Consider the following 11,803-nt stretch of genomic DNA (forward strand, 5'->3'; position numbering starts at 1 on the left):
TTACCACTGGTATCTCAGAGGTAAAATAGCCAAGATCAGTTCTCGCTCATCCCATCCTGTACTTTGCAGTAAAGGGATATATATATATATATATATAGATATAGATATATATATATACTGAATAAAAATATAATTGCCTTACTTTTGTTTTCTTTGTCGCTCCATTGGGAGACCCAGACAATTGGGTGTATAGCTTCTGCCTCCGGAGGCCACACAAAGTATTACACTTTAAAAAGTGTAACCCCTCCCCTCTGCCTATACACCCTCCCGTGCATCACGGGCTCCTCAGTTTTATGCTTTGTGTGGAAGGAGGCACACATCCACTCATGCATTCTCATTTTAGTTATATCGGTTAGAAGAAAAGTGGGCCCCCACGGGGGCCCCGGCATGTTCCCTTCTCACCCCACTACGTCGGCGGTGCTGTTAAGGTTGAGGTACCCATTGTGGGTACAAAGGCCGGAGCCTCATGCCGTCTCCTTCACCATCCCTTAGCGGCTCTGGGAGAAGTGGGATCCTGAGCGGTCATCCATTCACTGGGACCGTGCTCCCTCCGCAGCCCCTGTGGGAATCTGTCGGACAGGAGTTGATTTATCCTCAGGGACCGGGCCCTGCATCACTAAGGTACTCTGTATCCCCATGGGGGATGTGCATGGAGCGCCTTCATCCCGGACGCTGCAGCAGCTGCTTATTTGTGACGGCCGGCGGACTTCCGCGCCGACCGCGCCTGTTTGTCGGCCGCGGTCTTAAATTTAGTCCCCGGCTTCAATTGCAGCCTAGTAGCAAAACTCCCGCCCCCGGGCCTGTCTATCAGGGGTAAGGGCGGGACTGCCGACCTGACGTCGGTTGTGAGGGCCGGAGCATCCTGTATGTTTCCTCCCCCCTCACTGGTCACTGTGGGGACTCCAGGTTCCCGCACTTTTCTAGCGCCGCCCACGGCCCCACTCCTCCCCAGAGAGCTCCGGCAGCCATTTTTTTGGCATTCTGCCTGTGGAGGATTTCCAGGAAAGAGCTCTGCAACGCTGGGAGACCTAAGGCAGGGAATCTGGAGGACACACACTCCGCTTTTTAGCGGTCGGTAAGCCACACCGGTCACCCGGTGCTGGTCCCCTTAGGGTGCCGGAATAGATACTATATATTTATATATTTCTGTTTGGTCGGGCTGTATACCCTTTCCCATATATCCTCAGTGATCACTCTCCTAGGAGACAACAGCATGTCGTCCACAAGGAGCAAGGGTGCCAAGGCACAGGGTTATTTTGCGACCTGTACCTCTTGTGCGGCTAAGTTACCTGCGGGTTCCACCTACCCTCACTGTGAGCAATGCTCAACCCCTGTTTTGCTTGCTCAGCCGGAGCCTCGGTCACTAGTGGGCCCCTCGGCTCAGGTACAACCCCTTGCTCCCCCTGCCCAGGCGGCAGGGACAGAGTTTGCAGTTTTTGCTGAAAAACTCTCTGAGTCACTCTCACAATCCATGGCTCAGTCTATGGACAAATGGTCTGCCAAGCTGCTTGAAGCTTTGCAGTCCAGACCGGTCCTTCCACAGGCCGCAGCACGTTCCCAGGGGGGGCCCTAGGTCTCATGTGGAGGACTTCGGCCCGGACCACAGTCCCAGACCGGCTCAGCGGGCCCGCTGGGAATCTTCCCCGACTTCTTCACGCTGCTCGGGTTCCCAGCTTGAGGACTCTCTGGAGGACGAGGCGGACGTCGCAGCTCAGGGCTCTGACCCTGACGTCGCCCTTAACCTTGATACACCTGAAGGGGACGCCTTAGTAAATGACCTTATCTCGTCCATCAACCAGGTGTTAGATATATCTCCCCCGCCGCCACCTGTAGAGGAGTCGACTTCTCAGCAGGAGAAACACCAGTTTCGGTTCCCTAAACGTACACGGAGTGCGTTTTTCGATCACTCTAACTTCAGAGATGCTGTCCAGAAGCCCAGAGCGGTTCCGGACAAGCGCTTTACTAAGCGCCTTACTGACACACGTTACCCCTTCCCCTCTGACGTAGTTAAGGGTTGGGCTCAATGTCCCAAGGTGGATCCCCCAGTCTCTAGATTGGCGGCTAGATCTGTGGTATCGGTTGCAGATGGCTCATCGCTAAAGGATGCCACTGACAGGCAGATAGAGCTCCTGGTGAAATCCATCTATGAAGCCACGGGCGCGTCTTTTGCCCCGGCTTTTGCAGCTGTGTGGGCACTCCAAGCTATCTCAGCTTGTCTGGCTGAGATTACTGCGGTCACACGTAATTCTGCTCCGCAGGTTGCGTCTTTGACTTCTCAGGCGACAGCCTTTTCTTCCTACGCCATGAACGCAGTTCTAGACTCTGCTAGCCGTACAGCAGTGGCATCCGCTAACTCTGTGGCAGTCCGCAGGGCCATGTGGCTGCGCGAATGGAAGGCAGACTCGGCTTCCAAGAGGTTCTTAACCGGTTTGCCGTTTTCTGGCGACCGCTTGTTTGGCGAACGATTGGATGAGATTATTAAGGAATCCAAGGGAAAGGACTCCTCCTTACCCCAGTCCAAACCGAAGAGACCTCAGCAACGGAAAATACAATCGAGGTTTCGGTCCTTTCGTCCCTCCGCCAAGCCCCAATCCTCTTCATCCAGCAGGCCGGAGAAAGGCCAGAGGAACTCCTATGCGTGGCGGTCCAAGTCACGCCCCCAAAAGGCCGCAGGAGGCACTGCTTCCAAGGCGGCCTCCTCATGACTCTCGGCATCCCCGAACCGCATCCTCGATCGGTGGCAGGCTCTCCCGCTTTTGCGACGCCTGGTGGCCACATGTGCAAGACCGATGGGTGAGAGACATTCTGTCTCACGGTTACAGGATAGAGTTCAGCTCTCGTCCCCCGACTCGTTTCTTCAGAACCTCTCCGCCCCCCGAGCGAGCCGAGGCACTTTTTCAGGCGGTGAACGCTCTGAAGACAGAAGGAGTTGTGATCCCTGTTCCCCCCCAGGAACATGGTCGCGGCTTTTACTCCAACTTGTTTGTGGTGCCAAAGAAGGACGGCTCGTTCCGTCCCGTTCTGGACCTCAAACTGCTCAACAGACATGTGAGCACCAGACGGTTTCGGATGGAATCTCTCCGCTCGGTCATCGCTTCGATGTCACAAGGAGACTTCCTAGCATCGATCGACATCAAGGATGCTTATCTCCATGTGCCGATCGCACCCGAACATCAACGCTTTTTGCGTTTCGCCATCGGGGACGAACACCTTCAGTTCGTGGCTTTGCCTTTCGGCCTCGCAACAGCCCCAAGGGTGTTCACCAAGGTCATGGCATCTGTTGTGGCGGTCCTACACTCTCAGGGCCACTCGGTGATCCCCTACTTAGATGATCTTCTGGTCAGGGCACCCTCTCAGATGGCGTGTCAAAACAGCCTTTCCGTCGCTCTGGCGACTCTCCAGCAGTTCGGGTGGATCATCAACTTCCCAAAATCCAAGTTGACACCGACCCAATCACTGACGTACCTTGGGATGGAGTTTCATACTCAGTCAGCAGTAGTCATGCTACCGCTGGACAAACAGCTTTCGCTGCAGGCAGGGGTGCAATCTCTTCTTCGGGGTCAGTCACACCCCTTGAGGCGCCTCATGCACTTCCTGGGGAAGATGGTGGCAGCGATGGAGGCAGTGCCCTTCGCGCAATTCCATCTGCGCCCACTCCAATGGGACATTCTCCGCAAATGGGACAGGAGGTCGACTTCCCTCGACAGGAACGTCTCTCTTTCCCTTGCAACCAAGATGTCACTTCAGTGGTGGCTCCTTCCCAACTCTCTATCGCAGGGAAAATCCTTCCTACCCCCCACCTGGGCTGTGGTCACCACGGACGCGAGCCTGTCAGGGTGGGGGGCGGTTTTTCTCCATCACAGGGCTCAGGGAACCTGGACTCCGATAGTCATCCCTTCAGATAAATATTCTGGAGATAAGGGCAGTGTATCTAGTCCTATTGGCCTTTCATCGGTGGCTGGAGGGCAGGCAGATCCGGATCCAGTCGGACAACGCCACTGCCGTCGCATACATCAACCACCAAGGCGGCACTCGCAGTCGTCAAGCCTTCCAGGAAGTCCGACGGATTCTGCAGTGGGTGGAAGCCACAGCTTCCACCATCTCCGCAGTTCACATCCCGGGCGTAGAAAACTGGGAAGCAGATTTTCTCAGTCGTCAGGGCATGGATGCGGGGGAATGGTCTCTTCACCCAGACGTGTTTCGAGAGATCTGTCGCCGCTGGGGGAACGCCGGACGTCGATCTCATGGCGTCACGGCACAACAACAAAGTCGCGGCATTCATGGCCCGGTCTCAAGATCACAGAGCTCTGGCGGCGGACGCATTAGTTCAGGATTGGTCGCAGTTTCGACTGCCCTATGTATTTCCTCCTCTGGCGATGCTGCCCAGAGTGCTGCGCAAAATCAGGTCCGACTGTCGTCTCGCCATTCTCGTCGCCCCAGATTGGCCGAGGCGGTCGTGGTACCCGGATCTGTGGCATCTCACGGTGGGTCAACCGTGGGCGCTCCCAGACTTGCTGTCACAAGGGCCGTTTTTCCATCTGAATTCTGCAGCCCTCAACCTGACTGTGTGGCCATTGAGTCCTGGCTCCTAGCGTCCTCTGGGTTATCTCAAGATGTCATTGCCACTATGAGACAGGCCAGGAAACCAACGTCCGCCAAGATCTATCACAGGTCTTGGAGGATCTTCTTATCCTGGTGCTCTGATAAGGGTTTTACTCCCTGGCCCTTTGCCTTACCCACTTTTCTTTCATTCCTTCAATCCGGAATGGACAAGGGTTTGTCTCTCGGCTCTCTCAAGGGACAAGTATCGGCGCTATCCGTATTTTTTCAAAGGCGTCTAGCCAGGCTTCCGCAGGTCCGCACGTTCCTGCAGGGAGTTTGCCACATAGTCCCACCTTACAAGCGTCCGCTGGAACCCTGGGACCTTAACAGGGTGCTAACGGCTCTTCAGAAACCACCTTTCGAGCCGCTGCGGGATGTCTCTTTATCACGTCTTTCGCAGAAGGTGGCATTTCTAGTGGCAGTTACATCGCTCCGTAGAGTGTCGGAGCTGGCAGCGCTGTCATGCAAAGCCCCCTTCCTGGTTTTTCACCAGGATAAGGTGGTTCTGCGTCCGGTCCCGGAATTTCTCCCTAAGGTGGTATCTCCTTTTCATCTCAATCAGGATATCTCCGTACCTTCATTTTGCCCTCATCCAATTCACCAATGTGAAAAGGATTTGCACTCATTAGATCTGGTGAGAGCACTCCGGCTCTACGTGTCTCGCACGGCGCCCTTGCGCCGTTCAGATGCGCTCTTTGTCCTTGTCGCTGGCCAGCGTAAGGGTTCGCAGGCTTCCAAGTCAACCTTGGCTCGGTGGATCAAGGAACCGATTCTTGAAGCCTACCGTTCTTCTGGGCTTCCGCTTCCTTTGGGGCTGAAAGCCCATTCTACCAGAGCCGTGGGTGCGTCCTGGGCATTGCGGCACCGGGCTACGGCTCAGCAGGTGTGTAAGGCAGCTACCTGGTCTAGTCTGCACACTTTCACGAAACACTATCAGGTGCATACCTATGCTTCGGCAGACGCCAGTCTAGGTAGGCGAGTCCTTCAGGCGGTGGTTGCCCACCTGTAAGAGGGGGTCGTTTTCGGCTCTTTTTTATCGAGGTATTCTTTTACCCACCCAGGGACTGCTTTTGGACGTCCCAATTGTCTGGGTCTCCCAATGGAGCGACAAAGAAGAAGGGAATTTTGTTTACTTACCGTAAATTCCTTTTCTTCTAGCTCCTATTGGGAGACCCAGCACCTGCCCCTGTTCCCTTCGGGCTGTTTGTTCTTTTGTGTACACATGTTGTTCATGTTGAATTGTTCTTTTGGTTCATGGTCTTCAGTTCTCCGAACATCCTTCGGATTGAATTTACCTTAGACCAATTTATAAGTTTCCTCCTTCCTGCTTTTGCACCAAAACTGAGGAGCCCGTGATGCACGGGAGGGTGTATAGGCAGAAGGGGAGGGGTTACACTTTTTAAAGTGTAATACTTTGTGTGGCCTCCGGAGGCAGTAGCTATACACCCAATTGTCTGGGTCTCCCAATAGGAGCTAGAAGAAAAGGAATTTACGGTAAGTAAACAAAATTCCCTTCTTTCCGCCCATTTTTCATGAGTTGAACTTAGAAAAATTCTTAGACCTTTATACACAAGAGGCCTTTTTTCTTCAAAATATTGTTAACAAATTTGTCTAAATTTGTGTTAGTCTTCTTTGGGGACATATGCCACACCTGGGAGGTGGATAGATTATCAAGATGCTGATTAGACAGCATGATTATTGCACAGGTGCGCCTTAGGCTGGCCACAATAAAAGGCCATTCTAAAATGTTAAAGATGTCACAAGTTTTGAGGGAGCGCGCACTTGGCTGCGGACTGCAGGAATGGCCACCAGTGCTGTTGCATTTGAATTGAATGTTCATTTCTCTACTGTAAGCCGTCTCTAAAGGTGTATTAGAGAATTTGGGAGAATATACAATAGACCTCACACCCACAGACCACGTGTAACTGCAGCAGCCCAGGACGTCCACATCCAGCATCTGCACCTCCAAGATCGTCTGAGACCGGCCCCCCGGACAGCGGCTGTAACCTCATTTCCTGCACAAACTAGAAAATGAAGTCCGTCCATCCATTCAAAAGCCAAGAGGTGACGTCCAGGCAAAATATCGGAGTCAACAATCATCACAAGGTCTATCAGTTCTGGAGACACCCGGCAGTGGAGGCAGCTCTTGTGCTTCATAATGGTGAAATCAGACGTCCATGTAAGCACCGAGCGACGTGCGTTACACAAGTCTGGAATAGTGGCCCGAAAAAAAGGTGAAGAAACCTTGACTTCAATATCATAAGTAGTGTCAGCTCGAATTTGCTGAAAAGTGGAAGATTGGCAACTGGTAATTTGGAGCGATGAGATGAAGGTCAAAAGGGACTAACAGATTGAGGAATTCAATAAACTGTCAAGTTCGATGGAGGACTATTGATGATATAGGGTGTTTCACAGCCAAAGGCGTTGGATACTTGACCAGGATGGATAGTGGTCTCAATGCTGAGCTATGTGTGTGTGTCCTTCAAGACCAGTTACTTCATACACTCGTATTATGGGTATAAGAAAGGACGACAGTTCCAGCAGGACAACGACTCGAAGCAGACGGCGAGATTGGGGAAAAAAATGGTTCAATGACTTAGAGGAGCTGGATTGTTCCCACAGTCCCCAGACCTCAACCCAATCCAGCACTTGTGGGTGAAGAAAAAGCTGTAAATACACCCAAGTGAGTGACCAGTATACACCAACACTAGGAACGTGGAGAAGAGACCTGGGATCAGAGATCTGTTGAGATTTGCATTAATCAGATCAACAGAATGCCTAAAAGGATTTAGGAAGTGTTCAAAGCTGAAGGTGAATTTACGAAATAATAAATATTTAAGAGCAAAACAGTAACAATGCAGTCACCTGACAAGAATCTGCATAACTAATATGCTAAATAGCTGCAAGTCACATTTATGTATGAGAGAGCCAAAATGAATGCTCAGAGCTGTAGAGGACGGTGAGATACAAAAGTTTAAAATATTGTTAACTTTTTGTTAGTCAGTGTATGTATTGGATTGCAAGAATGTGAATTTTATGGAAAAAAAAACAATTTGCAATTCTTATCAAAATACCCTTCTCTTTAGGCAGTGACCAGGAATCTCGACAAATATTCAGCTCCGATCGTGCAAAAGACCCACTGCTGAATCCTAATGTTGTGAGAAATAAGGACCGGCAGCAAGCAATACTGCGAGGATTATCAGAATTACGGAAGGTTTGTATGGTCTCCACTAGCGGTAGTAGTCGGGGTATTATGCATTTTAATAGTATCTCTATAATAGACTGACCCGTAAGTTAATGCCAAAATGAGTGAGAACTAAAGTTTGTGGTTAATGTGGGTATAAATTAAAATCTAAAGCCAACCATAAACAAGACTGCGCTCCCTATTCCCACGTAAGAGGAGAAAGCTGCCGCCAGCCCCCTCCGGCATCTGCTCATCTTCCCCCGAAAACAAAAAGGAACAGGTTTTGAGATTACGACAGCCCGATCTGTCTCTACCCCAACGTTATCGGTCAGGAGGCCCCCCCCCATATGTATCGGATGGTCAGACAGTCGCATCAGCGGATTCAGCTCGCTGTCATCATTTTTATACCTACCTAAGCACATTGCTTCCATCAGATAACAGTAGTAAAACTTTTTTTTTTTCTGGCTCCCTCCCCCCCCCCTCCTGAAAATGACCTTTCCCGGCTTTGGTAAAACAAATATGCAGATGAAGTATGACCCTGAATAAAGCTGTAAATACACATGTACTATATGGGCACTACGTAATTATCAGAGTATAGTAGGTCCATGCTGCAGTTATTACTTTTTTTTTCTTCTTCTTCAGGGCTTGCTTCAGAAACAAAGGGAATTGGAGACTGGTTTGATGCCCGATGTGTAAGAGGATGGACCAGGCTTCTACGTGTTATATCCTAGGACTGTGTGTGACTATCATTATGTTAACATGATCAATGTGAACTGTTTGCTGCTGTGTATTTATTAGCCTTCTCATGAGTGTTTGTCAATTTTTGTAGATTTGTTTTCAATAAACATTATTTTTGTATTTGTTTTATTTTGGGGGTATTTTCACAGCCAACCTTCGTATTAATGAAGTGCCATATACTAGGAATACACATGGCTTTAGATGCAGTTTTTCACCAGCTGTGACCCCAGGTTCATTATTTCTGGATGCAGATTGTAATTGCCCTCCTCAAATTATCAGATATTGGGGCTGTTTTCTAGTGATTCTGGCGCTTTGAGAAAAAGAAAAAAAACAACAAAGCAAAAAAACTCCCAGCCAACACAGGTCAAAATGACAAATGCACTTGCAGGATGCAGCCGGCCCCCCTATGATAAAAGGTGGGGTAACACATGCAGAATACTAATGAGACAACCACTCACAGCCGGGCCTCATGGATTAAGCAGTGTCAGCCTTCAGCAACAAGCTTATATGATACAGCAATGCAGTACCGATAGGTCGCAGCAGGCAAAGTAAAAGCTGGCTGTCACACATCTATTTCTTGCGCTTCATTGGGAGACACAGGATACCATGGGTGTATTCTGCTGACACTGTGCAAAAAAAACAAAAAAGTTAGCGCCTCCCCAGCAGTATATACCCACCATTCAGAACTTCAGTTTAGGCCTCTTCTCCACTAGCGTTTTTTAAATCACAGCGATACTTGGCTCAAAATGTGAGTCGAGTATCCTGCGTGTGATATGCGTACAGTGTGTGTTTTTTTTCCTCACATAGCATCCGTATGACATGTGAGCGTCATGTGAGTGCTATGTGAGTTTTTAGGCAAGCAGTGTAGGGCTGGCTACGGGAGAAAAAGAGAATTTTGTTACTTACCGTAAATTCTTTTTCTTATAGTTCCGTATTGGGAAACCCAGACCTTGGGTGTTTAGCTTCTGCCTCCGGAGGACACACAAAGTACAACACTTAAAAGTGTAGCTCCTCCCTCTGAGCTTATACACCCCCTGGTTGCCAGTTTAGTGCAAAAGCTGAAGGAGAATAGCCACCCACAAGTAGAACCGAGTAAGAACCGGAACAACCCGGAGACTCTGTCCACGACAACAGCCGGTGATAACACACGGAACAAGAAAATTGCCAACAGGCAACAGGGAGGGAGCTGGGTCTCCCAATACGGAACTATAAGAAAAAGAATTTACAGTAAGTAACAAAATTCTCTTTTTCTTTATCGTTCCTTTGGGAGACCCAGACCATGGGCCATTCCAAAGCTGTCCCTGGGTGGGAATAAACAGAAAAAACTAAGAAGTAGGCAGAGCCTAACTTCACAAGTGGGCGACAGCCGCCTGAAGGATGCGTCTGCCCAAGCTCGCATCTGCCGAAGCATGAGCATGCACTTGGTAGTGCTTCGAAAAGGTATGCAGGCTAGTCCAAGTGGCAGCCTGACAGACTTGTTGAACCGTAGCCTGGTGCCTGAAAGCCCAAGAGGCACCGACAGCTCTGGTCGAGTGTGCTTTGATCCCCGGCGGGGGAGGCACCTGAGTACTCTGGTAGGCGTCCGAAATGGTCGATCTAATCCAACGGGCCAAGGTCGGCTTAGAAGCAGAGAGACCCTTGCGCCGCCCTGTGGTTAGCACAAAAAGAGAGGTGCACCGCCTAAGCGCAGCGGTGCGAGACACATAGATCCGGAGAGCACGCACCAGATCTAGAGTATGCAGCGCTTTCTCAAAGCGATGAACAGGGGCCGGACAGAAGGAAGGCAAGGAAATATCCTGGTTAAGGTGGAAGGGAGAGACCACCTTAGGAAGAAAGTCCGGGGTCGGACGGATAACTACCTTGTCTTGGTGAAAAACCAAAAAAGGTGACTCCGAGGAGAGCGCAGCCAAATCAGAGACTCTCCTGAGAGAAGTTATGGCAACTAGAAAGGCCACCTTTTGAGAAAGACGATACAAAGAAACCTCCCTAAGGGGCTCCAAAGGGGGTTTCTGCAATACCGTGAGGACCAAGTTAAGGTCCCAGGGATCCAAGGGCCGCCGATAAGGCGGAATGATGTGAGACGCACCTTGCATGAAGGTGCGGACCTGAGCCAGCCGGGCGAGACGCCGCTGGAACAGCACTGATAAAGCTGAGACTTGTCCCTTGAGAGAGTTGAGGGACAGTCCTAGCTGCAGACCGGACTGTAAAAAAGACATAAGGGTCGGCAATGAGAATGGCCGGAAGAGCGACACCAGGACAGGAAAATTTTCCAAGTCCTGTGATAGATCTTTACGGAGGAAGACTTACGGGCCCGAGTCATAGTGGAGATGACTTCAGGAGGAATACCAGAAGCCGTCAAAATCTATGACTCAAGAGCCACGCCGTCAATTTGAGTGCCGCAGAATTCGGGCGGAAAAACGGACCTTGCGAGAGCAGGTCTGGACGGTCCGGAAGATGCCACGGCATCTCCACGGACAGTTGGAGCAGGTCCGGATACCAAGCTCTCCTGGGCCAGTCCGGTGCAATGAGGATGACTCGACGGCCCTCCATTCTGATCTTGCGCAGGACTCTGGGCAAGAGAGCTAGAGGGGGAAACATGTAGGACAGACGAAACTGGGACCAGTCTTGAACCAGAGCGTCCGCGGCGAAGGCCTGAGGATCGTGGGAGCGAGCCACGTAAACCGGAACCTTGTTGTTGTGACGAGATGCCATTAGGTCCACGTCCGGAGTGCCCCACTTGCGGCAGATTGACTGAAATACTGCCGGGTGCAGGGACCACTCGCCACCGTCCACGGATTGACGGCTGAGATAATCTGCCTCCCAGTTTTCTACGCCAGGGATGTGGACTGCGGATATGGTGGACTTTGAGTCCTCCGCCCATTGAAGAATGTGTTGGACCTCCAACATTGCCAGGCGGTTGCGTGTCCTGCCTTGGTGATTGATGTAGGCAACCGCTGTCGCGTTGTCTGACTGGACTCGAATGTGCCTGCCCGCCAACAGGTGGTGAAAGGCTAGGAGAGCTAGAAGCACAGCTCTGGTTTCCAGCACATTGATTGAAAGGGCTGACTCGGACGGAGTCCAAGTGCCCTGTGCTCTGTGGTGGAGATGTACTGCTCCCCAGCCGGATAGGCTGGCATCCGTGGTGAGAATCACCCAGGACGGAGTCAGGAAGGAGCGCCCTTGGGACAGGGAGAGGGGTCGAAGCCACCACTGAAGAGAGCTCCTGGTCCGTGGCGACAGAGCCACTAACCTCTGTAAGGAGGAAGGCCGCTTGTCCCA

At 51.1% G+C, this 11,803-nt stretch overlaps 1 protein-coding gene across 1 annotated transcript in view; it reads left to right on the forward strand.

The window, feature by feature from the left end:
- CCDC66 (coiled-coil domain containing 66) overlaps nt 1–8,649 on the forward strand; it is a 168,238-nt gene extending 159,589 nt beyond the window's left edge. The window contains exons 18-19 of the mRNA XM_075321316.1: nt 7,689–7,816; nt 8,429–8,649. Of these exons, the coding sequence (XP_075177431.1) occupies nt 7,689–7,816; nt 8,429–8,482 (182 nt within the window). The 3' untranslated portion in view covers nt 8,483–8,649. The remainder of the gene's footprint in view (nt 1–7,688; nt 7,817–8,428) is intronic.
- Nucleotides 8,650–11,803: the final 3,154 nt, after the last annotated feature.

This window comes from Anomaloglossus baeobatrachus, chromosome 8 (genome assembly GCF_048569485.1).
Source record: "Anomaloglossus baeobatrachus isolate aAnoBae1 chromosome 8, aAnoBae1.hap1, whole genome shotgun sequence".
Lineage (NCBI taxonomy): Eukaryota > Metazoa > Chordata > Amphibia > Anura > Aromobatidae > Anomaloglossus > Anomaloglossus baeobatrachus.